A 27,293-nucleotide genomic window follows, 5' to 3' on the forward strand; every position below is an offset into this window, starting at 1 on the left:
AAAGAGAGTAAAAGAACACATCTTTTAACTGTTGGAGTAATCATATATAATCACAAGTAATCAAATATAGTTTCTCAAGTATTACAATCTTGAACAAGTGGGAGAAGGGGATACAAATAGCAGGACTATCCCCAAGAAACTCTGATGGACTGACTTCATCTGGAGCCAATCTTCAGGTAAAGAATTGTGTGAAGAAGTTGAAACATGACAAATCAAATCAATGAAATGCACTGTTATTTTCCCCCCTTATATTATTCTCTGCAACAAACACAGCTTATTGGCACAGCAGTGCTTTTGAGAATATTATTAATTGATCTCGCCATTCGTATCAGGTTAAGCAATGGAGATGTTCTCCACTCTTGGTGGTCCCGAATGCCGCCTTGGCCTGCTAGCAGGGGATGGTGGGAACGAAAGCCGCTTCTTTGCCCCCTTTTCTGGAGTTGTTCCATTCTCGACGTCTGATGGGCTCTGCAAACGTGTCTTGGCCTTTGCTGAATGAGTGGGTGCCATATAGCTCGGTACAGTAGACGGGGAGCTAGCCAAACTCTCGTCGTCTCTCACTGATGACCCACCAATGCTGTGCCTCCTCCTGTTGCGCTCTGATTGCACACTGAACACGCTTCTCGTGTCATCATCTTGGGCGGTGGCACTCGCTCTTGGGCTTGGCGGTTTTAGTTTTCTGGCTGGAGTAGCAGGGGAATGGCGGCCTAACGAGTGACTTGGCTTTTGGCTGGCGGGCGAGGAAGGCTGTTCTGCGTTTAGCTGATGGCGAGCAAACGATTTAGTGATTTCTCCCACACTAATGCTCGAACCACCTTTCACAGACAACTGATCATTTCTAAGTGACACGCCCTCCGCTTCCCACGGTCTAGCACCCATCCACCTCTCGAGCCAGCTCCAACCCCACTGCGGATTCGTGGGATCCATAAACAATAAATTGGGAGACCTCGAGGACTTCTTCCATGTTTGCTGTCAAGTCGAAGTTAAATCGAAGTCATAGACTCATAGTTCTCATAAGATACTAAAGGGAACATAGCAAATATGACAGATCTTAAGGTTTAAATCCCTTTTCATGCTCAAATTGAGATCTTAATTTGAAAAGGACGAAAGTACCCTTAATATTTTCATATTTCGGCATGTCTTAAACAAATGGGTGACAGGTGTGATGAGTTTTGACACTAAAACAATAGTCGTGGATGAAAATTGGTACCAAAATAATAGTCATGGATGAAAATTGGTAGGAATTAAACATGTGGACTAAAACTGTCATTTTGCTAATACTCATGGGACTAAAATTGGTATTTGCTCCAGAAAGAATTGTTAAATACCTGATGAGAATATGAATAAGCAAGTGCTCTTTCACGTCTCGTAGCAGCTTCATATTTGCTCAACAAGTTTGCTTCTATTTGCTCTTTTGACTGTAGACTATCATCCCACTCCTCCCCTCTCTATCAAACATAAAACGAAACAGCTTTAGAAATAATGTGACTTGTTTCAAAATGCATTTTGAAACATACGAGCATAAGAATGTTATTAATAAATAGTTAATGGCAGTAGTTGGAACACTCGAAACAAAGGTTGGAAGAGATGATATTCACCCTCAAGTTCTCGAGTTCCTTGGCGTGTTTCTGCACGAGCTGTCTTTGGAGGGCTCGATTTTCCTCCAACATTCTATTCCTTCTAGAATGAATCTGAGACTGCACACGGGACAAAGTCTGCATGCATTTAAGAGCATTTGCGGTTTGCCGTTTGACAGTAGGCCCATCAACAAGTGCTTTTAGCCTCACGAGCCCCCTTAAAGCTCTCAATGCCCTCCTAGCCTGTAAACGATGAACTCGTTAATTTGGCAACTGGCTTTAGTATCTGTTCTATACTTTCTCAATCTATTTAAGCCCAAAGAATCAATGCCCCCACCACCACCCTCTGACCACCCTAGTAACAGAGGTGCCATCACACTACATAGTAGTTGGCTTACTATACTGTATTTAATACTTCTAAAATAAGGATTTTTCCTGTCAAAAGAGAGGGGGCACCGGGGCTGGGGGATTATAGTATTATACCAAGTATCCTCGGAATGCAGTTTGAATCCTAATTGCAGCAGTTTCCTCCTTCGATTTTCCTGCAAATCGATCTGGTGCAGTTAACCTAACAACTTCGGCTGCAGCATTAGCAGCTACTACTGCAGCTTCAGCAGCTGCCACCGTGGCAACTGCAACCGAGTAAGCATGTTTTGTCTGCTCTTTCTCCACTTGTGTCGGTTTCACCTCTTCCACTGGAGGAACCGGAGGGGGCGGCAGTGATACAATAGGAGTTTCGAAAACTGAAGAGTCTGGAACCTTAAGCTGTTCTTTCTCCAACCTTTTCTTATTTGATTTACTAGCCTTCTGAAGAGAGAGAGAGGAAAATGTCACAACCTAGTGTGAGTCAACAATACCAATCACAGAGGACTGGGGATTGTGATCCTTAGGGAGAAAAAGAGCAGCTCTTTCTTTACCTTAGATTCTGGGCTGAAAACCTTCTTTACTGAAGATAACCAGCTCCCTTTCTTCCCCATTCTTTTCTCAATTCCCCAAATTTTCCAGTTCTGTAACAAAACATATAAACCATTATTTCAAAGTTTTGACCTTACCATGAAAAACATAAGGTCCTGATTTGGTAACATAGTTAGCTTATCGGCCAATTTTGGCTTATTCGACCAGTTGTTTGTCTTGGTTAAACAGCCAATATAAGTGTTTGATTAATTAGCTTTTTTACCAACTTATTACTCCAAAACGCTAAAATTCAAAAAGCTACTCAAAACGACTTCTTGAGAAAGTCATTTTGCATGTAATCAACTATTACCTAATTTACTAAACATCTTTCTACAATCAGTTAATACTATCAACTAGTCAAATCAGCTAACAGCTATTTACCAAACAACACATATACACTACATTAAAGCATCGATCACACCACTAAACATCATCAGCTGAATTCAAGAAACAAAGCATAATAAGGGGTTCAATTCCGACCGACCGACACTAATCTAGTCTTAATTAAGATACAATGCATTCATTAACCAGGTACTAGAATTTCAAGAATGCCCAACAAAAATAAAAATTTAAAACTACCCACCCTAACCAAACGAAACAAAATTTCAAATTTAAAATTTTGTCAGAACATATATCAAGAAAAATGGAGCTGAAGAGTACCTGCAAGTGAGAGAGAGAGAGAGAGCTTCTTGGGGATCTCAAAGCTGCTTCTATTTTGTGTTCCCTTCCTTGTATGCTGCAAGGAAAGAATAAATAAGATCATAAAAAGAGCAGCCTTCTTCCTTACTCCAGTGGCAGAGAGAGAGAGATATTTCAGATCTTACCAAAGAACTGAGCGATGCAAGAAAGAAAAGAATACAGCTAGTTTTGGCAAGTCCGACCCCACTACCTGAGCTGGGGAACTGGGCTCCACGTCATTATGTTTGAAATTTTGAACCACTCCACTGTCTTTTACTCTTTCAGTCTCATTTTATGTGTCTGATTCGGTTAACGAGGCTGAACTAAAGTTATTTTAATTCAATTTTTCATAATATTAAGTTTAGTATCACTATACAAAATTTATATATTTAGAAACTACACTAAAAGTACTATTAAACACAAAAAAATCAAATTTAAAAAGTAAATATAAAATACTAAAAAAATAAACAAAGAATAAGGAGGTGGTTTGTCCAATGAATAGTAAGTAGGACAGATAAAATGGGACATAGAGGATATTATTTATTTATTTATTTTGATGATTTATTTGTATTTTTTTTTCAAACATAATATGGAGTAGTATTTCACGGATAATTACAAGAATAATGTTAAATGAATCATTTTTTTAAAATAAATTTTATAAAATTTTATACTTTTTTTAATGAGAAATTTCACCATTTTTCAAAATTGTATGTTTTGTCCGAGAAAAAAAAAAACAATAACTTGATCACTAATCACTAATAATAAGTTTAAATCTTTAATAACGAATTATTATAGTATAAGAAACAAAATTAATTATTTGACAAATGACAATACGTATTTATTCATTTGTGAACGTCCATCCTGATAGCCGTTGGGCTATGTCAAATTCACACCAAATTATTTATGAAATGGATGCCTCATTGCCTTGGAATTTTTCGAAATACACTTTTTGTTTCTTTTGTTGGAATTTTGGAAAATGTGAAATTAATTGAATCTCGGAGTCCTCACATTTTATTTATTTATTATTTTTATTTGAATAATACTAGATACACCATCTTTTTTTTTTTCCAACAATTCATCCCTCGTGGCATTAGTTAATTGGTTATCTTTTAAATTAATGATAGGATAAATAATTAATGAACACCCAAAAATGAAAGTCACATTGAGAAAAGAAAAATAGAAGAAAAAAATCGTTAGGGATAAGAAACATTTTCATTTTTATTCTTTCAAAAGGTTGAACCCCAATCCTAACGCCTTCTCTAAGGGAGCGGCATTTGTGACACCAAACGCCAAAATGGCGCTGATTTTGGCGCTGCACTCCTCCAACAAAGCGCCAAAAGAGGCACCATTTTGGCGATGATCTACAGTGCAACGCCATATTTGGCGCTGCACTGTAGCTTGACGCCAAAATGGTGTTAATCTTTTTAATTTCTACTTTGACCCTTGTCTTTTTTATTAATTCTTTTTGTATCCCTATTTTGTTTTTATGGATTTACATATTTTATTAAATATATAAACATAAAATTTGAATAATTAAAAATAAATTATATCATTTGAAAGATCTCATCAATACGATTAAAACAAGCCTAATATTATATATAGATTAATTAAAAATTAAAATACATAAAACATAATTTTCATAATATTAAACTGAATACATCCGAAATTAAATAAAACATACCTAGAATTAATAGAGAAGCACATTATGCACTTCGTAATGTATTGACAGAGCATTTGTGGGAACGATATGGTAATTTTGAAAATTAAATGTAATAGTTGTTATATATTATATTATTGTGGAATAAAAATATTATTTGCATTACAATTAAATTTTATATTAAAAAATTAAAGTAAAAAATTAAAGTTTTAATTTATAAAAAAACAAATTATTTTAGTGTAGAAATAGAATTTGGTGTAATGGGTTGGAGATGAATAAAATTTGGTGTAAGAATATTCTGAGAATATTCTTTTTTGTGTAAAATTTGGTGCAGAATTTGGTGTAATGGGTTGGAGATGGCCTAAGGGCATATTTTCCTTTTTATTTTACTACTTGTTGCGGCAAGATCGAAACTAAAGTGTATTATCTGTGATAGTTCACATGTTGATTATCTATAAGCTAGGAGTTGAAAAGCTATAAGCCTAGCTTTAGTTATTTCACATGTTCACATGTTTGGCAAACCTAGCTGAAAAGCTACAAGCTAGGAGCTGAAAGCTGAAAAAGAGCTGAAAGCTGAAAAGGAGCTGAAAACTGAAGAGCTGTTAAGCTAGCTGTTATGATTGAAAGTGTTTGGTAAAATTAGCTTTTTGATAAGCTGATAAATGTAAAAAGACTAAAAAGGACATCTTCATAAAATTTAAATTAGTTTGTTTACATATTAAAATTTAACATTTTGAAATAAAACTATTAGAATAATCATGATCTAGCATCTCATAATCAAGTAGCAATATTGTTGCAAATCTCATAATAATAATAATAATAATAATAATAATAATAATAATAATAATAATAATAATAATAATAATAATAATAATAATAATAATAATAATAATCATCTATTCAAAAATAAAAATAAAAATAATAATAATAATAATAATAATAATAATAATAATAATAATATTTGCCGTGAAAGTTGCAGATAAAGGAGAAGAGAAAAGAGTTTTAATTGAGAAGGGTAAATTATGTCATTTCTTTAAAATAATAAAGATAAAGATGGAAAAAAAAAAGTTAGGAAGCTAAGATCTTATTTTGAAACGCTACCTAAAGTAGCGTTCCAAAATAAGCTCTTATTTTAAGCTAGGAGCTTATTTTGGGAACATTCCCAAACAAAGCTTATTGCTTATTAGTAGCTTAAAATAAACGATAAGCTCTGCCAAACAGAGCCTAAATGATGTATAGGTGCGATTAGAGTTGTTAAAATGAACAGGTGGCTTGTTTAATTTAATCGCATAAGATATTTCTTCAACTAGGTATGTTTAATAATTTGTGGGATTGTCAAGACCTTGTGGTCTAATGACACCAAGGAAAAATTTGTCGTTGGCATACCTTGAGAGTGCACAATGCATTGTGCGCCTTGATGCACGATATAATTTGTCGTTGTGATTAGATTTTGACGAGGTGCGGTGATGAGTATGCTAAATGATGTATATGTGTGATTAGAGTTGTCAAAATGAACAGCTAGCTTGTTTAATTTAGTCGCGTAAGATATTTCTCCAACTTAGTATGTTTAATAATTTGTGGGAGTACCCGGGTTATTGGTACTCGTGGGTTAATATGTATAACTCGCAATCTCACCTCACTCTAACTTTATTTAAATATAGGGAAAAATATCAAATAGGCTACCGAATTTATTATTTTTGTGCAATTTAATCATTGAACTTAAGTATGCAAACGAATTGAACCATCAAACAAGAAAAGTTTGTGCAATTGAATTGTTTTTTGGATTTCTTTTAATACAATTTAAGTTGAAAACATTTCAATCTTCCATTCCAACTAGTATGACAGAGGAAATGGCGGCTCTTGGTACAAACTATGTAAGCAATATGATCAGATTCTTCCAAAAGAACTTTTTAAAATGTCACATTTGCACATATTTTTCTTGTTTGATAGTTTGATTGCATACTTTGTAAGTTTAATGATCCAATTACACGGAATCAATAAGTTCAGTGGTCTATTTAACACTTTTTTAAAAAAATATATTTATAATTTAGATGTGATTTGTATTAATATTTAAAAATATTATTCATAACAAGAATTGAACTCTTAACCTTTTAATTAATCTAATCATAATAAAACCAATTATATTAAAAATACTTGTTAAACATACTCCCACACAAGAATTGAGAACTAATATGATCCATCCATCTATGTAGATCAGCAGTTGAATGTTATTGGAAAATAATAAAAAAAATATGAGGTTCTTTTTTATAAATATTGAAAACTTTCAAAGAGTTGGAAATGTTTTATTGGGAAGGAAAGAAAAAAGATCTCATAGCCTTTCTGAAGGATAGTGATACCTATCAAAGATGCAAAGAGGAGAATGTTATAAGCCTAGGTCTACTACAGTCATTGCCTATTCCAGACAAAGTATGGAGCTCAATTTCTATGAATTTCATAGAAGGCCTTCAAAAATCTCAAAACAAGGATTAGATCTCTGTAGTGGTTGATAAACTCACTAAGTATGCTCATTTTATGGCTTTAGCACACCCCTACATAGCAAAAACAGTGATTGACCTGTTCATGGAACACATCTACAAACTTCATAGACTTCCTTACAACATTGTATTGCATAGGGATAAAGACATAAAGTCTTTATTAGTAAGTTTTGGCAGAGATTATCAACCAGCTTAAAGTGAAGTTGAGTTTGTCCACATCTTACCATCCACAAACTGATGGACAGACCAAAAGGGTGAATAAATGTTTAGAGGCCTACCTCAGGTGCATGGTTTTTCATAGGCCTAAAGAGTGGGCAAAATGGTTACACGTTGTGTTTTGGTATAACACCAATTATCACAATTCTTTGCAAAATTCACCATTCCAAGTTCTATATGGATACAAGCCAACTGTGTTGGCTATTGGGAGGCAGCCTTGGGGACAACAAGAGATTGGATGGCAGAACGAGCAGCAATTCTCGCATCCTTGAAGGATAATCTGATTCAAGCACATAACCGAATGAAACAACAAGCAGATAAAAGGAGATCTAAGGGAGAGTTTGTTTTGGGATAATGGGTATATCTGAAAATTCAGCTCTATAAACAAGTTACCATGGCAGCCAGATTGAGAGAATAGGAACTGTAGCTTATAAATTGCATCTTCCAGCTAGAACTATGATCCATCTTGTTTTTCAGGTCTATCAACTTAAAAGGCAAATCGGCCCAAAAATTCAAGCTCAACAAGCACCCCCTCTTATACTGGTATAGAAGGCGAAGTGTTAGCTGCACCAATAGCAGTGCTAGATAAGAGGCAGATTAAGAGGAATAATCAAGCAATTCCTCAAATCCTAGTCTAGTGGGCTAATCTACCAATTAAAGCAACAACTTGGGAGGATTATTATCACATAAAGATCACCTCCATGATTGTAATTGTGATACTTGGAATTGTGATGAGAATTATTCATGAGATCCTCCTATCTATACCTATACTTATGTTTTAAACGATACTGTGGATGATATCTTATACTTCGTTGTGTATATGTATAAATACTATTATGAAAAGATTTGAGTTGTAAATAATTATATATAGATATCTATATGTATACTCTTTTACCGTGTGAGTTCCTTATTCTTTTGACGTTATGTGTCTCTAATTTTACTAAGTCTCCTTAGCTTTTTTTTTTTTTTTTTTTTCTCCCCTCTCATTTTCTCTTTCCTAATTACACTTGTAAAAACTCTTCAAAAACATTACATTATTGAAGATGCTCTAATACATGAGTAACATGGCAGGAGTCTCCCAACGCATGCTCATTTCTTTGGTGCGCGCATGTATAAATTGTGTTGGAACTTGAAGCTACTCAAGATAGCAATAGCGATAGTAATACTAATATATATAAATTAAAAAAAAAATGGGGAAGGAGTTCAAAGAAAATCGAAATTGCCCTATGAAGGGAAGGGTAGGGTTGTAGTTGTTAGGTGGCAAATTCCCATTGGATTAACCAGCAAGCTCGTATGGATCCAATTTATGAGTAATTCTAACTTAACTAACAAAATGCATATTTGGCAAGTAAGAAATGAATGGGATCGATTGCACCTGGAGAAGAGGATCTTTTTATAACTGCAATTTCACAGAATATCCACCACAAAGATTAGCCACTACAAGAGCATACATGCATGTTCTTCTAAAAATAGGAGCTGGAGAGGTTTAGAGGGGGGAGCAGCTAAAACAGAGACAACAAAAAAATGTATTAATCAATAAATAAATAAATCTTTTTTTTAAAGGAAATAGAATAACTTTATTAAAATAGATGCTCAATACAAGAAGGAATCACCGATAACCAGCACAACAGACCAGATTGAGAACGAGTAGCTCTAGCTAGTGCATGAGCAAACTTGTTCGCTGATCTCAGAATAAAATGAATAGACACTGATTCAAAGTGTCGTTGAAGAGAGCGGCACTCACTTAAAACACAACCAGCATAAGAAAGATCATGTGCCATACCATCGAACCACTTGCAAACCAACTGACAATAAGAAAAGATTATCAGTTTATTATCTCCTCTTTCTCTTGCTCAGGACAAAGCTTCCTTCACGGCCATGGCTTCTGCAAGTAAAACATCACGCAAACATCTAACAGATCCATTCTTAGCCGCCACAAAACCGCCATTACTATTTGTCATGTAAGCACCAAAATAAGCATCATCCGAATCTGGATAGACCGCCGCATATACAAAAATGCAAACCGTACCTGGAGACACATGCATCTTATCAGAACTAGGTGAAATAGCATGAGATATATTGTTGTTCTGCGCCAGATTTTCCTCCCAATCCACCAGAAGTTTGAAATCTCCATATTAATAGAATTTATCTACCACTGTTTGCTGCTCCAGACCAAAGCATTGCGATGCTTCCAAATAGACCAGGACATAGCTATGCACCGCTTAACAACAATGCCGTCAGCCACCGCTAGCCACTTGGTCAAACAAACTACAAAATCATCATCATCGGCAATTAACAGGCGGTGCGTATCAATCCAAAGAGGTTGAACATGTACACAATCAAAGAACAAGTGCCGCAACGTCTCAGGATGTTGTTTACAGAGATGACAACTCATATCGACATCTATCCTCCTCGAACATAAGGCTTCCATTGTTGGTAAAACTCCATGTACATAAGGCTTCCATTGTTGGTAAAACTCCATGTATACATCTCCAAACAAAGTTAATGATATTCGGCAGGATTTTGAGCGTCCACAACTCCTTCCATGCAAAATTCAAGCTCTGACCTTCATCTTGAAGAGTATTGATCAGCTTATAACCATGCTTCACACGATACTGACCTGTAATATCATCACGCCAGCACCAGCTATCATTAAAGCCTAGGGCCACAGGGATTCTACGTATCAAACTAACATCACAAGCATCAAAATACTTGATCAATTTCTCAACATCCCAATCCTTAGTCGCTGGGATGATCAACTCCCTGGCCTTCATATTTGGGTCTTGGCTCAAACACGGTGAATGAATATATGGATCCTCAACATCCGGCAACCAAGGATGCTTCCAGACTGAAGTTCCTTCTCCATTACCAATGTGCTTTACACGGCCTGTGCTTAAAATATCCTTTCCTGCTAGAATTGAACGCCAAACATAACTGGGATTTGCACTAATTCTAGCATCCAAAAATTCATCTTAAGGGTAGTAACGTGCCTTGAAAATTCGAGCTGCTAGAGATGTTAGGTTTGTAAGGAGGCGCCAACCTTGCTTGGCAAGCAACGCAAGGTTGAACTTATGTACTTGCTTGAAACCTAGACCTCTAGCAGCTTTTGGGGAACACATACGTCGCCATGCCATCCACCAGATTCCACCACCTTCATTACCCCGCGAACCCCACCAATATTGATTCATAATGCGCTCACAGAAAGTTAAGGGCAAATAATATATACTCATGGTATACGTCGATAAGGCCTGGGCAACACTTTTGATCAAGACTTCCTTACCGGCACGAGACAACACCTTCTTATGCCATCCAGTCTCAAGATACGAGAAAACCTCCTTTCTGTTACGGCCAATCCCTCCACAATATTGACACGCATTCTTCGAAATGGCCAAAGTATTGGGACTGAATAATATACATGACTGGCCGGACATTGCTTCATATGTCGTGAGACCGTCCTTAACTGCAGCCTAAGAAATTGTTGCCTTGAAAAAAAAGAGGCTGTCATCGGCGAAAAACAAATGGGAGATACCTGGAGCACCACGCGCCACAACACATGGAGATATCATTCTGTTACAAAGAATGAATAAATAAGGCAAAAGTGGATCGCCTTGGCGTAAACCTCGGGATGGTAATATGAAATTAGTAAAATAGCCATTCAAACCAACTTTGTAACGAACAATTATGACACACCTCATAATAATATCAATCCAACGACTATCAAACCCCATTCGTATCATAACCTACTTCAAAAACCCCCCATTCCATCTTGTCATAGGCTTTAGCCATGTCAAGCTTAAGGGCTCATTCCATCTTGTCATAGGCTTTGGTCATGTCAAGCTTAAGGGCTCATTCCATCTTGTCATAGGCTTTGGCCATGTCAAGCTTAAGGGCTCATAACCTGCTTCAAAAACCCTCAACCTGCTTCAAAAACCTTCATTCCATCTTGTCATAGGCTTTGGCCATGTCAAGCTTAAGGGCACACCAAACATTATTTCCTTGCTTCTTCCGGTGCAAATAATGTACTACTTCCGAGGCGATGAGTACATTATCATTTATTAGGCGATCGAGTAAAAAAGCACTTTAAGGGGCCGATATCACACCATCCAAGACCTCCTTATTTAATACTAATAAAAATTAGAAGATATTGTCTAAGATGAAGTGCATGGCAGTACTATGATACATAACCTCGCTTAGAGGCATACCAAACTCACATAACTCAAATTTTCTCCAATTATGTGTTTTCAAGTTATAAAATAAAATAAAAACAGATCTCTTCAACATCAATAACACAGCAATCTCCCCAACCTGATTTGCAACAAAAAACAAATTTCTCCAGATAAACTCCTCTTCATTTGCAACCTTTTCCCTTTGTAAATCTTCATCCCTAATCTCTTGGGATAATAGTCTAGGAATGCAAATTGAATATTGTTTCTTCCATACCATTGATTCCTCTAGAGTCCATATATTCATACCCAGGCCCACAAGTGCTAATCGACCATCCACCTCTACCAAGCCCACAACAAGAATTATATTTGGGGGGAGAAGAGGCATCGCTAGGAAATTCTCAGTCCTAACGTCAAATGCTACTATGTGATAATTTGAGTAATTCAGCGAATTAAGAGAATAGATTATCCCGTCAATATGAACACTAGTGTGAAAATAGAAATCATTATTAAAGCAATTGTAAGGATTGAAAAGGGGAGAGGGATGGACCTCCCTCCATGATTTATCCACGCCCAGTGTAAAAACCCAATGCTTTACCGAAACATGCCCATCCCGGAAGATGTTTTTTGAAAACTGGACTGACTTCAGCACCTTGTATCTTCTCGAAACGGGATCGAAACCCAAGAGCCCACAAACGTTCATCCTCATCCGAGAATCGCGGGGCAGACGAGGATAGGTTGGTGGAAGAGAGATATGGCGTCGAGTACTAAGGTTGTGAATTGCAATGTCGTCTCCGAGCCGTGAGGATCCGCAGAAACAAAGCAGGCCGTTCAGGGCGGACCGTAAATAAACCTTCCCGAAGATATCACCGTCGTCGTCGATATACTGGAGATGATTGACTTGGAGCTTTCCTTGGTTTTCTTCGGAGTAATTTGTGGTGAAATATCGGCTGGTATTGCGGTCACGGGTGGGTGGGAAAAAGATGAGAATGCTCATCCTACTGGGGAGGGTTAAGGACCAGTTGCGATGCAGATCGGCAAAGGGATGATCAACAAGCAGAGAAAAAAAGAATTTAGAAACAGACTTGAATCGCACCAGAGATTTGGCAGGGAGTTTACTCAGAATTTCGACGAGGATCTCTTGTGGAAGAAAAGCCAAAGCTGATGCACTCAACTTCGTCATCTTTGAAGAACTCATCGTCCCAACGTCTCTTCGATCTGTATGTAGTTTTAGGATGTATATGAATATATAGTGTCATCATAACTCGAAAATCCTAACCCTAATCCTATCAATTTTTGTGGTAAATTAGGAGTGAAAAAAAAAAAAAAAAAAAAAAAAAAAGAGTGACTTTTTTTTTTTGTTAGATTTTCTTTTGAAGGTAACTGAGTTAATTACTTAATTTTGCGGAGTTTTGAGAAATTTCAATTTCACCGCTTCTTACTTTTATACTCTAGTGGCTGGTAAGATAGAATTGTAATTTTATTTCTATAAAATTGCAATTTCATAATTTGGTTCTTAAGAATTGCAATTTCATAATTTGGTTCTTAAGAATTGCAATTTCACAAAGTGTGGAATTATAATTTCATGGTGAATTACTATTTTACCATTCTTCCCATCATCATCATTATTATTATTATATAAGAATAATATAGTCTTTATTTACTTTTCCACTTTCAATTCTCAATTATTCTATTCATGTTTACGGAATAATGTAATTTATTAAATTTCTACTCTATTTTTTCACATGGAATTATAATTCTTCCCCCTCCCCCCAATTCCCTTTTTCCAACCAAACAGCAGGAAATTAGAATTCCACTCCAACCCAATTCCGAAGGCAAGCTAGTACGGAATTAGAATTTCATGTTTCTCCCTTTTATTTTTGAATTCCACGATTTTTTGGAAGAAAAAAATATTTTTGAGACAAAATTACTATTATCTTTTAATTTCTAATCTAAATTTAATGTTTCATTAGTCTACTATTATAAGTACAAGTATTTTGATCTTTATACTACTTATACTAATCCCCTGACAATTCTTATTAATATCAAACACTTAAATTGAGATTTCTAAAATTCGATTTTAATTCAATTAAATTTGTAAGGCCACAAAACTCTCTCTCTAGAACACATCTAGGGTTTTCGCATCCATACTAGGGTTTCTAGGTTTTCGCAAGGTCGCCGGTGGACCCGTTCGGTCGTATGGCCGGTAATACGCAGGGAATGATTGGAGATGAGAGCCGAGGATTGCAGCGGCAGAGCGATGTCACCATGCGACCTCCTACGCCGGAAGTTGCGGCGGACGATGAGGTGGGTGTGGCGGCAATTACCGACCGCTGGGCAAACTGGGCGTTAGAGGAGGAGACTGCTGCGTTTGTGCCGGCAGTGGGTGAAGAGGACGACGGTGAGGTGGGTGAGGAGGAAAAGACATGGAAGGTGGTTGGCCGTTTTCTCATGCAGAAGATGATAAAGCTTGATTTTATGAGACAGGTTCTCGCATCTGTGTGGCAGCCGGTTAGAGGAGTGCAGGTAACGGAGATCCAAAAAGGTTTATTCCTGTTCGTTTTCTTTCATAAAACAGACATGGATTATGTTTTGAATGGTGGCCCCTGGGCGTTCGAGAATAATGTGTTGATTTGTCGAGAAGTCCGGGATGGTGTGTTGCCGGGGGATATCCAACTGAATATGATTGATATGTGGATACAGCTACATGATATGCCCAGGGGATATACGTCGCAGGCTATTTTGGAACAAGCGGGAATTTTATGGGCACTTTTATTAAACACGATGACCGTTATGAAGGGGCTCCGTGGTTAACTTTCCACCGGATTCGGGTATCCATACCGATTGATCGCCCTTTACGAAGGGGGATGAAGTTGATGAAGAGGGATAAGACTACTGCATGGGTCACTTTCCGGTATGAACGGTTGCATAAGTTCTGTTATTTTTGTGGGTTCATGGGGCATCTACACACGTTTTGCATTCATGCAAGGGAGGCAGGAATACCACTGGAACGGTACCCGTATGGTCCGGATATGCGTGCTGGTGAATCCCGGAGCGCTTCTAGAGCGGTTAGGGATAGCTGGCTCGTACCGGTAGGGGGGCGTCCGCGTCCGGTGGTGTCTCGGGAACCGGTTGGTGTTACGGCTGTCGTGGATTTGGAGAATGGGGGTGGAACGGGAAAGGTGGTGGAGGGGTGTGTGGTGGCATCGACGAAACGCCGACGGCAGGCGCAGGTGGATGGGGCGGAGGATATGGGTAGTAGGGGTGATATCACAATGCAAGATGGCTCAAAAAACTTGTCCATGGCGGGAGCTGGTGCCCAGCCCTGCCCATCATCATGAGTAATTTGAGCTGGAACTGTCGTGGCTTGGGCAATCCACGCACAGTTCGACAGATTGTGGGCATAGCGTCCAGTAAGAAACCTGATTTTGTGTTTTTGATGGAGACCAAGGTGCCGCGAGTACATGCAGAGCGGATCCGTGTTACGCTTGGGTATGAGGGTTTGTTTTATGTTGATAACGATGGGTTGAGTGGAGGAATGGCGCTTTTATGGAAGAAGAATAATACGGTCAGACTATTAAGCTACTCGCAGAGTCATATTGATGTGGAAGTTAGCTTGTTTAATAAGTTATGGCGCATGACATGTATATATGGTATCCCCGAGCGAAATAGGCGGGAGGAGACATGGGATTTACTTGGCACTCTGAAGAATATATCCTTGCTGCCCTGGGTGGTGATAGGGGACTTTAATAATCTCCTATATCAACATGAGAAGAAGGGGGAAAATCTGTACCCTAATAGCCTATTACGGGGTTTCGGAGATGCTGTGGATGGTTGTGGCTTGTTGCAGATGCCAATGAGAGGCCACCAGTTTATGTGGGAGAAGGGAAAGGGGACGCCAAATTGGATAGAGGAGAGGTTGGACAAGGCCCTAATAACGAATGATTGGGGTCTGATGAATGAGAACGCATGGTTGGAGAACATTCGGACCCGGGCCTCGGATCACTCGATTCTTTTCCTCAGTATAAATGCGATTTGCATGCCAAGGGGAAGGGGGCCGCGGAGATTCAGGTTTGAGATGGCTTGGTTGTTAGATGACGGGTGCAAGGAAGTGGTAGAAACGGCCTGGCAGGAGGGGAGAACGGAGGGATTGCTATATTGTCAGCAGTTGTGTGGAGAGAAGTTAATGCGGTGTGGGGGAGACCAGTTTCATAAATTCGGTAAACGAATTAAGCAGCTACAACAGAGGCAGGATACCATTCGGAATAGGCGAGATTTGGTGGCGCTAGCTGAGTACCAACAGATTGAGAATTCCCTGAAACGAATTGAGATCCAGGAGGATGTGTTCTGGAGACAGCGAGCCAAGCAACACTGGCTTCGCGGGGCAAACGCGAACACAAAATTCTATCACAAGTATGCCTCTGCTCGTAGGAAAAAGAATTTTATTTCTAGTATTAAATGTGATGCTGGTAACTGGGTGGAGGGGGAGGATATGCATTCCACTATACTAAAATATTTTGAGAATATTTTTGCCTCTAATGGATTGAGCTGTGATGATCCGCTTTTTGGGGTCCTAACCCCACGAGTGACCTTGGAGCAGAATATGATGCTAGACCGCCCTTTTGAAACTGATGAGGTAAAAGAGGCTCTTTTTTCAATGTATCTGAATAAGGCACCGGGCCCGGATGGGTTAAACCCGGGTTTTTACCAGCAGTTTTGGGAGGTAGTGGGAGGAGATGTATCTGGCTTTATAACGAATGCCTTGAATTCATGTGTATTCCCCGAGGTTTTGAATGATACTAACATTGTTTTGATCCCTAAGAAAGAGGTGCCAGAGACAGTTGCAGATTTAAGGCCGATTGTGTTGAGTAATGTCGTTTATAGAGTTATGGCTAAGATGATAGCAAATAGGATGAAAACGCTTATGGGAGGATTGATCTCAGAATCCCAGAGTGCATTTATTCCGGGAAGGCTTATCACTGACAACATCTTGGTGGAGGCTGAGGTGGGGCATTATCTAAATAGAAAGCAATGTGGTGTAGTGGGTTGGAGTGCATTGAAACTAGATATATCAAAGGCCTATGACAGAATGGAGTAGATCTTTCTAGAAAGGATGCTGACCGTTATGGGTTTTAGTGGGAGAAGTGGATAAAACTCATTATGCTGTGTGTAACGACTGTTAATTATACTATAATGGTCAACGGTATGGCAGGGGTGCGTAAAACCAACCAGGGGTCTCAGGCAGGGAGACCCTCTCTCTCCGTATTTGTTTATTATTTGTGCAGAGGCTCTCTCGATGATATTACAGTATGAACAGTTAGCAGGCTCTATACATGGATGCAGAGTAGCTAGGGGGGCACCGCCTGTATCACACCTATTTTTTGCGGATGATAGTCTACTATTTTTCAAAGCAAATATCCAGGAGGCGGGAGTTATAAGGCAATGCCTTGCAAGGTATGAGAAATTGTCAGGCCAAGTGGTGAACTATAATAAATCTAATATATGCTTTAGCAGAAATACCCAGGAGGATCACAGGGCACAGGTAGCGGATTATCTGGGGGTGGTGCAAGCACCCAACTTTGGGAAATATTTGGGTTTACCTTCCTTTGTAGGGAGGAATAAGAGAGCTGTTTTTTCATATGTGGAAGAGAAAATCGGGCAGCGAATTGGTTCGTGGAGTAAAAAGTTGCTTTCTCAGGCTGGTAAGGAAGTATTGTTGAAAAGTGTAGCGCAATCTATGCCTACCTTTTCAATGAGTGTTTTTTTGTTACCTGAGACAGTTTGTCAGTCAATTGAGCGAACTATGAATAAGTATTGGTGGGGAATGGAAGAGAAAGGGGAATACATTGGAAGGCTTGGGACATGTTGTGCGTACCGAAAAAGTATGGTGGTATGGGTTTTAAAGAGCTTAGGTCTTTTAATCTAGCTATGCTGGGAAAATAGGCATGGCGTTTTCTAACAGACCCAGAAACACTCGCAGCAAAAATTTATAAAGCAAGGTATTATCCCACAACCAGTTTTACTGATGCAACTATTAGTAATTGCCCAAGTTAGTGTTGGAGAAGTATAATGGCAGCCCATGCAATGGTGATCTCAGGGGTGCGAAGGAGAATTGGGAATGGACAGACAACGTTAATATGGGGGCATCCGTGGTTATGAGATAATCCTAGCCCATTGATTCAAACAGAAATGCCAGAGCAGTTGAAAGAGGCACGGGTTGCAAGATTAATTGATTTACAGACACACACATGGGATCCACATATTTTATCTGACTTGTTTATTCCTGAGGATGTGGAACAAATAAATATGATCCCTATTAGTCCGGATTACGAGGACTCATGGTATTGGATGAGTGACCCAAAGGGGACATATACTGTGAAGAATGCCTATAGGCGTATTGTGGGTGATTATGAAAATAACCCCGTGATGTTTGATAAATGGATTTCAATGTGGAAATTAAAAGTCCCCCCCAAATGGAAGACTTTCTTGTGGAGAGACATATGTGATATTTTGCCAACTACCATTAACTTATATTTAAAAGGGTAGAGGTGGACCCAATATGCCCAATGTGTGGTTTAGATCATGAAGATGTGTTACATGCTTTAGTGCTCTGTGAATATTCTAGACTTGTTTGGAATATAACACAATTGCCTATCACTAATATTATTGCAGACTCTTTTACAACATGGCTAAAAGGGGCTTGATGGTAGCGGTGTTATATTATATTTGGAGAGCCAGAAATTCGGCTGTCTGGAAGGGATCTATGACGCGGCCTACCCAATTAGCCAGAGCAGCAGCCGCAGCACTTCAGGCGTACGGCGCTGCCCAGGACTACCGTACCAAGCCGGCTGCGGCGTCGGTGCCATTAACCGAACCGGGGGAAGGGGGTCTGCGGTGTTATGTGGACGCGGGCTTCCGTCACGACACAGGCGAGGCTACGTACGGCATATTACTAATAACGCCAGATGGCTCTTTTGTGGCAGCAAAGAATGGCAAATTACCGATTTGTTTCTCACCACTTATGGCGGAGGCGCAGGCATACAAGGAAGCACTGTCTTGGTTACTTGAACGGAACAACACATCAGTAAGTTTACTCACGGATTGCATGGAGTTGACTACGATTATCCGGCACCATCACACGCCGATCCATTCGTACGTTGGGGTCACGATTGACCAATGCAGAACACTTATGTCTGTATTTAATCGTATTGCTTTAAATTACATCTCTAGACATGTTAATTTACATGCGCATACTTTAGCTTCGTTAGCATTTACACAGGATCAAGCTATGTACTGGGATGATATCTCACCTGACGCTATTTCGGCTTTGATTCATTAATACAATCGCAAGATTGACCTTCAAAAAAAAAATTGAGATTTCTAGTAATACTATTCATCTGGAAATCAAACACAAAAAAAAAAAAAAAAAAAAAAAAAAAAAAAAAATTCTATCTTTATTCTTCCACTATTCATCTCACATGAAATTACAATTCTTTGTGATATTTTGGAGCACCGAATCCACTTATCACATGACCAAAATTATTAAAACCTTTTAAATTAAACTTGATGTAGATACCAGGACTATGTGGTCTAATGGTACCCGGGTTGGACTTTCATTTAGAAAATTATGAGTTCGAGCCTCTGTGGAGGCAAGTTTGTGAACAGATACTACAATGTAATAGAGCCAATAACTTCACAAAAAAAAAAAAAAGAATTGATCTAGATATAGGGAGAGTACATAAGAATTCTAACCCCTCTCGTGATCAACTAAGGGTCTTATTTTTCTCTTCTCCCTTCTCTGCTTCTTCAACATTCAACAAAAGAACTACCAACACATCTCCTCCAACAATCCACAAAAGCTTCACCAACACTAGAAAAGTTACAAGGTATATTATTTTTATTTTTTTTAATTTTTTTTTTCCAAATATTATGGCTGGGGAAACCAGTGAGTCTGGTTTTCCGCATCGGAAACCAGATCTGGTTTCCGATGCGGAAAACCAGTCACTGGTTTCCGATCGAAAATCAGTGCGTCACTGGTTTCCAATCGGAAACCAGTGTTGCATATAATTTGTAATAAAAATTGTTATATTCTACAAACAAAAATAAAAATATATTATTCGGTATATAATAATTAAAATGTTTAATAAAAATAAGTATGACATTCTGTTCATTTTCTGGAAAATGAACCAAACACCAAAAGACAGTTTTCCATCATTTTTTGGAAAATGAACCAAACACCAAAAGACAGTTTTGCACACATTTTCCATTGTGCAGCCAAACACAGGAAAGGAAAATGACTCATTTTCCAGAAGTCATTTTTCGGATTTCCAAACAGACCCTAAATAATAATTATGACCAAATTAAATATCATCTCACCTCACTCTCGTGGTGTATTAATATGGGAATTCTATTTGCACCACCCTAATTTCTATTTATACCATCTATTTAATAGGTGTGATAGCTACCACCCTAATTTCTATTTATACCATCTATTTAATAGGTGTGATAGCTTTGTAAGTGGTGTAAATAGAAAATTGCTATTTGCACCAGCTTCATTAATTTTAGTCAAACATTATTTTTTTTTAACAAATATTTATTATAAATGACACTTTTTCCCCTTAGGTATATGCTTTTATCCACATTTGCCTCATCAGTAATATTAAAAGTGGCGTGTTTTCCCCCTTTTATGTTTGATAGACATTTATATAACTTAAGAGAAATAGACATAAGAAATATTACTAGAAATATTACTCAAAAATGATAGAGAAGGGAAAAAGTGTCATTTTTCCTTAATTAAATTTTGAATTAAAAATTATTAATTACACATCATAAATGAGGTTTGATTAAGGTGGTGAAAATAGCAAAATGAATCTCATTTCGCTATTTACACCACCTATATAATTATTGAAAGTTTTCACCTTTTTATAATTTTAAAATACTTTATACCCACTTTTGACCAAAGAGTGATACAAATAACAACACCCTATTAATATCTCAAAAGCACACAAAACATCAAAAACCTCATATTCCACAATGAGAAACATGTATTATCGAATGAGTGGCTTAGAATATATACCAACTCTCTCATTGTGGCTAAATTTTGTCAAAAACATGCTAACAAATGTCACTAATCAAACAATAACTATATATAAAAATATAAGCAGGTAAAAAGTGACAACAAAAATGTTAATGGGATGGATACCTTGCATTTCAATAAATAAATCCTATTTAGTAATAAAATATTAGTCAAAGAAAATTAGAAAATATTGTATAAGATGAAGTGCATGGCAATCTCTGCATTGAGAAGGATTATAGGCCTAAATATATTGCATATATCAAATTTTCTCCAACTCCGTCTTCTCAGGTTATAAAATAAAATAGAAATAGATCTCGTCCACATCACTAACACAGCAATCTCCCCATCATAATTTGAAGAGAAGAAGAGATTTTCTCTATTAAAGTCTTTTCTCGCAATCTCCTCCAATAATGGGGTGGGAAAGCAAATAAAACATTGTTTCTTCCATACCATAGATTCCTCCAATGTCCATATTGAAATACCGCAGCGCTCGGCTTCCATCCTGGAGTCCAGAATAGCTAATCGACCATCTACCTCCGACAATCCGGGCGACACAACATTTGGGGGAGGAGGGGAAGGTATCGCTTTGAAATTCTCAGTCCTAACATCAAATGCAACTATGTCAAAACTTCCCAACGAATTAAGAGAATAAATAACGCCGTCAATATGAACACTTGAACGGTAATAGAAATGGGTAGTAGAACAATTGTGAGGATGGAAGGATGGAGAGGAATGGATCTCCCTCCACGATTTATCCAGGCCCAGTGTGAAAATCCAATGCTTTACCGAAACATGCTTGCCGATGCGATCGATAAACTGTACTGACTTCAACACCTTATATCTTCTGGAAATTGAATCAAAACCCAAAAGCCCACAAGCGTTAATCCCGGACAGACGAGGAAAGGTTGTTGGAAGAGAAATATGGCGTCGGGTACTAAGGTTGTGAATTTCAATGTCGTCTCCGGATCGTGGGTATCCGCAGAAACAAAGCAGGCCGTTCACAGCGGACCGTAAATAAACCTTTCCAGAGAGATCGTCGTCGTTGTCGATATACCGGAGATGATTGGCTTGGAGCTTTCCTTGGTTTTCTTCAGAGTAATTTATTGTGTAATATCGGCAGGTATTGAGGTCAGACAAGGGTGGATAAAAGATGAGAATGCTCATCCTACTGGGTAGGGTTAAGGACCAGTTGCGATGCAGATCAGCAAAGGTATGATCAACAATCAGAGAACAATAGAATTTAGAAACACATTTGAATCGCACCAGAGATTTGGCAGGGAGTTTACTCAGAATTTCGACGAGGATCTCTTGTGGAAGAAAATGTAAAGTTGATGCACTCAACCTCATCTTTGATGAAGAACTCATCGCCCCAATGTTTCCTGCTGCTAATGAATGAATATATAGTGTTACCATATCTCGGAAATCCTAATCCAAACCCTATCAATTTGGAAAAGGGAATTTTATAATTTATACCCTCCATAATATGTTAATTATTAATGACACTTTTACATTAATAATTGTGTAAATATTGTCCTTCAAATTTCAAAAAAAGTACATATATTGACTCCCGAAGTGTAAATGTTGCCTCTCAATTTTTCTCCACTAATAATTCAGAAATAACATTGATAATTGACCTATTATGAAAGAACATAAATTTCAATGTTTCCTTTAAATAATAATATATAACTCCCAAGGTCTACTCAATATTCTCTACTTTTACTCACATATTCAAAATTTTGATATTGACATTTTTCTTATGACTCTTGTGGGGTTGAGCTCTACTTACATGAAGAGCAAAATTTCACTTTGAGTCTGTTTGCCGCGCTTATTTAGGAGCTTATAACTTATTTTAAGCTACTAATAAGTTATAAACTTGGTTTGGTAATTTTTACCAAAATAAGCTCGTAGATTAAATAAGAGCTTAGTTTGGAACTCTACCTACAAAATAAACTAGTAGTTTCCTTTAAATGAAATCATTATCTCTTCTCTTTTATGCACAACTTTCATTGCAATTATTATTATTATTATTATTATTATTATTATTATTATTATTATTGTGATGATGACATGAAGGAGATTCGCAACAATATTATTACTTCATTATGAGATGTTAGATCATGATTATGCTAATAATTTTATTTTAAAATGTTTTTTTTAAGACAAAATGTTAAAGTTTAATATGTAAACAAACTAATTTAAATTTTATGAAGATTACCAAACACTTTCGAGCATAACAACAAGCTTAATAGCTATTCAGTTTTTCAGCTCCTAACTTATAGCTTTTCAGCTTTCAGCTAAGTTTGTCAAACATAGTCTTTACCTTTATAGCCAATTTGATTGGAGGGAATTAGAATTTCACTACATCTAATTCTAAATGCAAGCAAATTATATAGTTTGAAATGGCAATTCTCTCACATTCACGGAATTAGAATTTCATGCCTCTTTCTAGTATTTTCAATTCTACGTTTTTAGGAAAAAAAAAAAAAAAAAAAAAAAAAAAAAAACTAAAATTGATGTTTCATTAGTCTGATGTAATAAGTACGAGTATTTTGATTTTTAAATTACTTATCCCCTTTCAATATCCATGGATACCAAACATTGAAATTAAAATTTCTAGTAATTCTATCATATGAAAAGTCATGGATTCAAACTTTGGTAAGAACAATATTGACTCTTTGTGCATCTTTAAGTTGAGAATAGTTATGAACAGATATTACATTCATTATAACAGAGTTAGTAATACTAAATAAAAAAAGTAATTCTATTTCTACAACCGTTAGGGAGAATTTTTCCCCGAACACTCCCATTTATCCATTTTAAAATTTTTTATTTGTGATACTTTGGAGCACCGATTCCACTTATCACATAGACCAAAAATTTTGAAACTTTTTAAAATAAATTTGATGTAGATATAAGGAGTGCACAAGTGTTTTGTCGTTCTCTTTGGATTGAGGATAATAGGATTACGTTGAGAATATAACCATCCAGATTCAATACATAAGTACATAACCTATAAGATTTGAGGAAATCAATCAACCAAGTAATACGTGGAGATGCAATTAGGAATTCTAATTTAATGGCCGCTCTCGTGATCAACTAAATAGTAGGTTGAACCCCAATCCTAAGGGCTCCCCACATCCACATGAACCACAGAGGCTAGACATTTGCTTAGTGCGCACAAGGAGCCCCCTCACTTTGAGAGATAGCTCCCACACTGTTGTTGGTGAGACTCAATCCCTGGTCATTCTTCCAACTTTTCACCTCTATAACCAGTTGAACTGCTCATGCGGGTGACTAAATAGTAATTATGACCAAAGTCTTGTGGTCAAGCGGCATAACTGTGCCTTCTCAAATGAGAGATCTCAGGTTCAAACCTTAGTGTGGGGACTATGACTCTTTGTGTTTCAGTAAGTTGAGAAAGTATGTATGAACAAATACTACATTAATGTAACAGAGTCAGTAGGACTCAAAAAAAAAAAAAAAAAAAGTAATTATGACCAAATATCACCTCATTCTCATGGTGTATTGATATCTCAAAAGTACACAAAGAATCAAAACCCTCATATTCTATAATGAGAAATAAAGATTATGCAATGAGGGGCTTAAAATCCATACCAACTCTCATTGTGGCAAATTTCTTCAAAAAACATGCTAATAAATGTCATGAATCAGGCAATAACAATATATACACATAAAGAATCTTTCATAATCTCAAAAACCCTAGGTAGGCAAGAATTCCCCGTTATGCAATATTCAATATTAAAGCATCTAAAACAATTATACAGCCCTACATGGGTAACTTAGTTAGTTCTTGAGTGGAAGATTGTGGGTAAGGCATAAAAGACCTCAAAATCACAATACCAGTATGTAAATAGCATAAATGAAAGATAGATAAAGAAAAGTATATAATATAATATATGTCCATGATCTCTTTGTCACCCATTGAACTTTCAAAAATTTCAATTATATGACATGGAAGAGTGAATTCAAAGACCAAACATTTGAACTTTCAAAAATTTCAATTATATGACATGGAAGAGTGAATTCAAAGACCAAACATTTGAAACACACAGTAACATTATTACACGTGTGTATACAATTATAAAACAGAAGAATATATATAAACAAGAAAATATTTATAAAACAGAAGAATATATATATAAACAAGAAAATATGAACCCATCAGACCATGCATGTCCATTGCATTTTCTAAAGATGAAGGGGAGATGATGATCATGCCATTCAAGTCAGACACATCTTCTAATGCCATTAAGAGATGTGGAGTGGTCAAATTCATAGCAGGTTTGGGTCTAGGGAGAAGACATGCAAAATATATGTTTTTACCATTGTATCTCAAATCCTTTTTTTTTTTTTGGGTGATGAGAGAAATCTATAGCCACTATTGAGAGTTTGCACGGGGTAAAACTCATTTTAATGTCATAGTTCACAAACCACATAGGAGAGGTAAACCATACTAGAAATACCTTGTACAATGGGTGCGATCGAGAAGGTGTTGATAAGAATCAAATTCATGACATCCAGATAACTCTAATATCATTCTTGTTTTTGCTCACCCTTACTACTGCTGAATGAGATGTAGTCTACCTTATCATCTTCACAGACATAGGCCAATTTCTAAATATAAAAACAATGGGAAAACAGAATGGTCAAGAGTGAAAAAGCCCAGCACATGTATGTAAACTCATGATATGGTGCTTTAAATACTACATTCAAGTTCTCCACAGGCCTATGTCAAGTGTGTCAAAAGGGGATTGCATTGAAGTGGAGCATTCATATACCAAAAACTAATCCAAAACTATGAGAAATGAACCAAAAATCTTAGGCAAGTCTAGCAGGGCTTCAGCCCAGCTTGTTGATCTTACCTGTCAGGTGGCAGCAGAAGCAACTTTCCCATCTTGCAAAGGAGGCAACTTGGGAATTGCCCAATCGGGTGCACTATCTAACCATAATGCTTCGCCCGACTCTTTGTTTTTAAAGTCGGGATATTTTTCGTTTCTTTTGTTCAACCTGTTATCCCACCATTTATCAGGTTTCTCCACCAAACTTCTCCAATTCTCCTCCTTCTCGCTCTTAACCTGTTGTTTTGATCTAAACTCCACTCCTTGGAGTCCCTTTAGCACAGAGTTTGGAGCTTTGTTCAGCCATAGTCCAACACCTTTGTTCTTGTGCTTAAAATCTGGGTGCCTAGCTTTCAATTTCCCCTCGAACTTAGATTCGCGATAATCCCACCAATCATTTGGATTCCTGATCAAATCCCACCAATCCTCATTTCCAGTAACACTTGGATTCATAGTTGTATTTGAGCTATTCAACCCATTCTGATCACCATTGTCCACACCAACCAAGCTATCATCTGAAACTATAGATTCCCCATTTTTCATCTTCTTCACCTCATCTAGATTTTCCAAATCCCCAGAATTAATTTTTGCCCCAGTTTTCTTCCCTTTCACACCCTCTACAAAGTAGACATCTTGAGCCACAATATGGAAATTCCCACCATATCCATCTATTTCAAAAGGCAATTTATCCCCACTCAATTGCCCAGACACATGGACACAATCATTTTCCTTCACATGGAAGCCCACAACATGAGCCAAATCACCCTCAAACACAACAGGAATCAAGAAGGAAGGCACATAAGACGCGGAATCAGTAATTTCATTGTTATCTTGCACAATAAGAGTGGCGGCCACAAACTTCCCATCAGGTAAGGTCCGGAACTGAACTTGGCGCCCCACAAATCCAATCACTTTTACAGAATTTGCGGCCTTACCTTGGAACGGAATCTCACTGGGCCTGCGCCAAGAAGAAGCGGGACCTGATTCTCTTGAATGTTTTACAGAACTAAGCGCGTATGATGCAGTGGGAGGCGAGGGTTCTTTGGGTTTTGTGGTTCCAGTTCTCGCAGTCCTGGAGGAACTGAAAGAAGCTTGTTGGAGGACTGCTAGGGCTTGTATGCATTTTCTTGGCTGCGAGGATGACCGAGAACAGTGTTGTGAGATTTGGGTAGAAAGTAGCTTTGTGAGCAAATTCATCGTTCTAGCGTTGAGTTCGGAAAAAGGGCAAGGCGAAAATCTAGGGCTTTGTAGTTTCAGGAAGACTCTGCTGCTACTCTGCCATGGCCGCGAGCACGGGGCCAAGGGGTTAAACTATGGGCAAATTATGCCCTGGACCCGATTGTGGACACGGGCCAAAACGGCGTCGTTTTAAAAAAAAAAAACGCTTCATTTAATTTTAAATAAAAAATCACGCGTGTTTTGACGTTAACGGTGTTATTTTTTTTTTAAGATTATGAATGTACAGTTATGCCGTTATGAATGTACAGTTTTGCAATTATGAAATTATGAACACAGAGCTCTGACATTATGAACTTACAATTATGAATATATAGTGATAAAATTATGACCATGGAGCTTTAAAATTGTGAATATAGAGCTTCGAAGATTATGAATGTAC

At 37.5% G+C, this 27,293-nt stretch overlaps 4 protein-coding genes across 8 annotated transcripts; all 4 read right to left on the reverse strand.

Annotated features, from left to right (window-relative positions):
* On the reverse strand, window positions 1–3,367 carry LOC109148643 (protein IQ-DOMAIN 1-like). 2 transcript variants are annotated; one of them, XM_019296380.1, is made up of 6 exons: window positions 3,192–3,367; window positions 2,495–2,584; window positions 2,061–2,384; window positions 1,599–1,820; window positions 1,329–1,448; window positions 1–969 (listed from the first exon to the last, which is right to left on the reverse strand). In XM_019296380.1, exons 2-6 carry the CDS (start codon window positions 2,552–2,554, stop codon window positions 334–336), a joined length of 1,362 nt encoding a protein of 453 aa, XP_019151925.1. In that variant the 5' UTR covers window positions 2,555–2,584; window positions 3,192–3,367; the 3' UTR covers window positions 1–333. The 2 variants fall into 2 exon arrangements, with proteins under 2 accessions (XP_019151925.1, XP_019151930.1); XM_019296385.1 differs by lacking the exon at window positions 3,192–3,367 and having other exon boundaries at window positions 2,495–2,606.
* Window positions 3,368–9,130: 5,763 nt separating this feature from the next.
* Window positions 9,131–12,981, reverse strand: LOC109148655 (putative F-box protein At5g62660). 2 transcript variants are annotated; one of them, XM_019296393.1, is made up of 2 exons: window positions 11,268–12,981; window positions 9,131–11,144 (listed from the first exon to the last, which is right to left on the reverse strand). In XM_019296393.1, the coding sequence occupies exon 1, from the start codon at window positions 12,936–12,938 to the stop codon at window positions 11,712–11,714; it is 1,227 nt and encodes a 408-aa protein (XP_019151938.1). In that variant the 5' UTR covers window positions 12,939–12,981; the 3' UTR covers window positions 9,131–11,144; window positions 11,268–11,711. The 2 variants fall into 2 exon arrangements, with proteins under 2 accessions (XP_019151938.1, XP_019151943.1); XM_019296398.1 differs by having other exon boundaries at window positions 9,131–9,462; window positions 9,607–12,981.
* Window positions 12,982–20,996: 8,015 nt separating this feature from the next.
* On the reverse strand, window positions 20,997–22,229 carry LOC109152880 (putative F-box protein At4g09190). The gene has a single exon (XM_019300557.1). The coding sequence runs from the start codon at window positions 22,227–22,229 to the stop codon at window positions 20,997–20,999; it is 1,233 nt and encodes a 410-aa protein (XP_019156102.1).
* On the reverse strand, window positions 21,400–26,996 carry LOC109148667 (protein OSB2, chloroplastic-like). Of its 3 annotated transcripts, none has more exons than XM_019296412.1 (2): window positions 25,700–26,996; window positions 21,400–21,417 (listed from the first exon to the last, which is right to left on the reverse strand). In XM_019296412.1, exon 1 carries the CDS (start codon window positions 26,870–26,872, stop codon window positions 25,703–25,705), a length of 1,170 nt encoding a protein of 389 aa, XP_019151957.1. In that variant the 5' UTR covers window positions 26,873–26,996; the 3' UTR covers window positions 21,400–21,417; window positions 25,700–25,702. The 3 variants fall into 3 exon arrangements, with proteins under 3 accessions (XP_019151957.1, XP_019151952.1, XP_019151949.1); XM_019296407.1 differs by lacking the exon at window positions 21,400–21,417 and adding an exon at window positions 24,607–24,627; XM_019296404.1 differs by lacking the exon at window positions 21,400–21,417 and adding an exon at window positions 25,190–25,451.
* Between the last annotated feature and the right edge of the window lie 297 nt (window positions 26,997–27,293).

This window comes from Ipomoea nil, unplaced genomic scaffold (assembly GCF_001879475.1).
Source record: "Ipomoea nil cultivar Tokyo-kokei standard unplaced genomic scaffold, Asagao_1.1 scaffold0268, whole genome shotgun sequence".
NCBI lineage: Eukaryota > Viridiplantae > Streptophyta > Magnoliopsida > Solanales > Convolvulaceae > Ipomoea > Ipomoea nil.

Coding starts and splice junctions, on each gene's coding strand:
- LOC109152880 (XM_019300557.1), bottom strand. CDS start 22,229: ATGGTAACACTATATATTCATTCATTAGCAGCAGGAAACATTGGGGCG.
- LOC109148655 (XM_019296393.1), bottom strand. CDS start 12,938: ATGAGTTCTTCAAAGATGACGAAGTTGAGTGCATCAGCTTTGGCTTTT.
- LOC109148667 (XM_019296412.1), bottom strand. CDS start 26,872: ATGAATTTGCTCACAAAGCTACTTTCTACCCAAATCTCACAACACTGT.
- LOC109148643 (XM_019296380.1), bottom strand. CDS start 2,554: ATGGGGAAGAAAGGGAGCTGGTTATCTTCAGTAAAGAAGGTTTTCAGC. Junction 2,385..2,494: donor TTTTCAGCCCAGAATCTAAG/GTAAAGAAAGAG, acceptor CTCTCTCTTCAG/AAGGCTAGTAAATCAAATAA. Junction 970..1,328: donor CTTATTCATATTCTCATCAG/GTATTTAACAAT, acceptor TCGACTTGACAG/CAAACATGGAAGAAGTCCTC.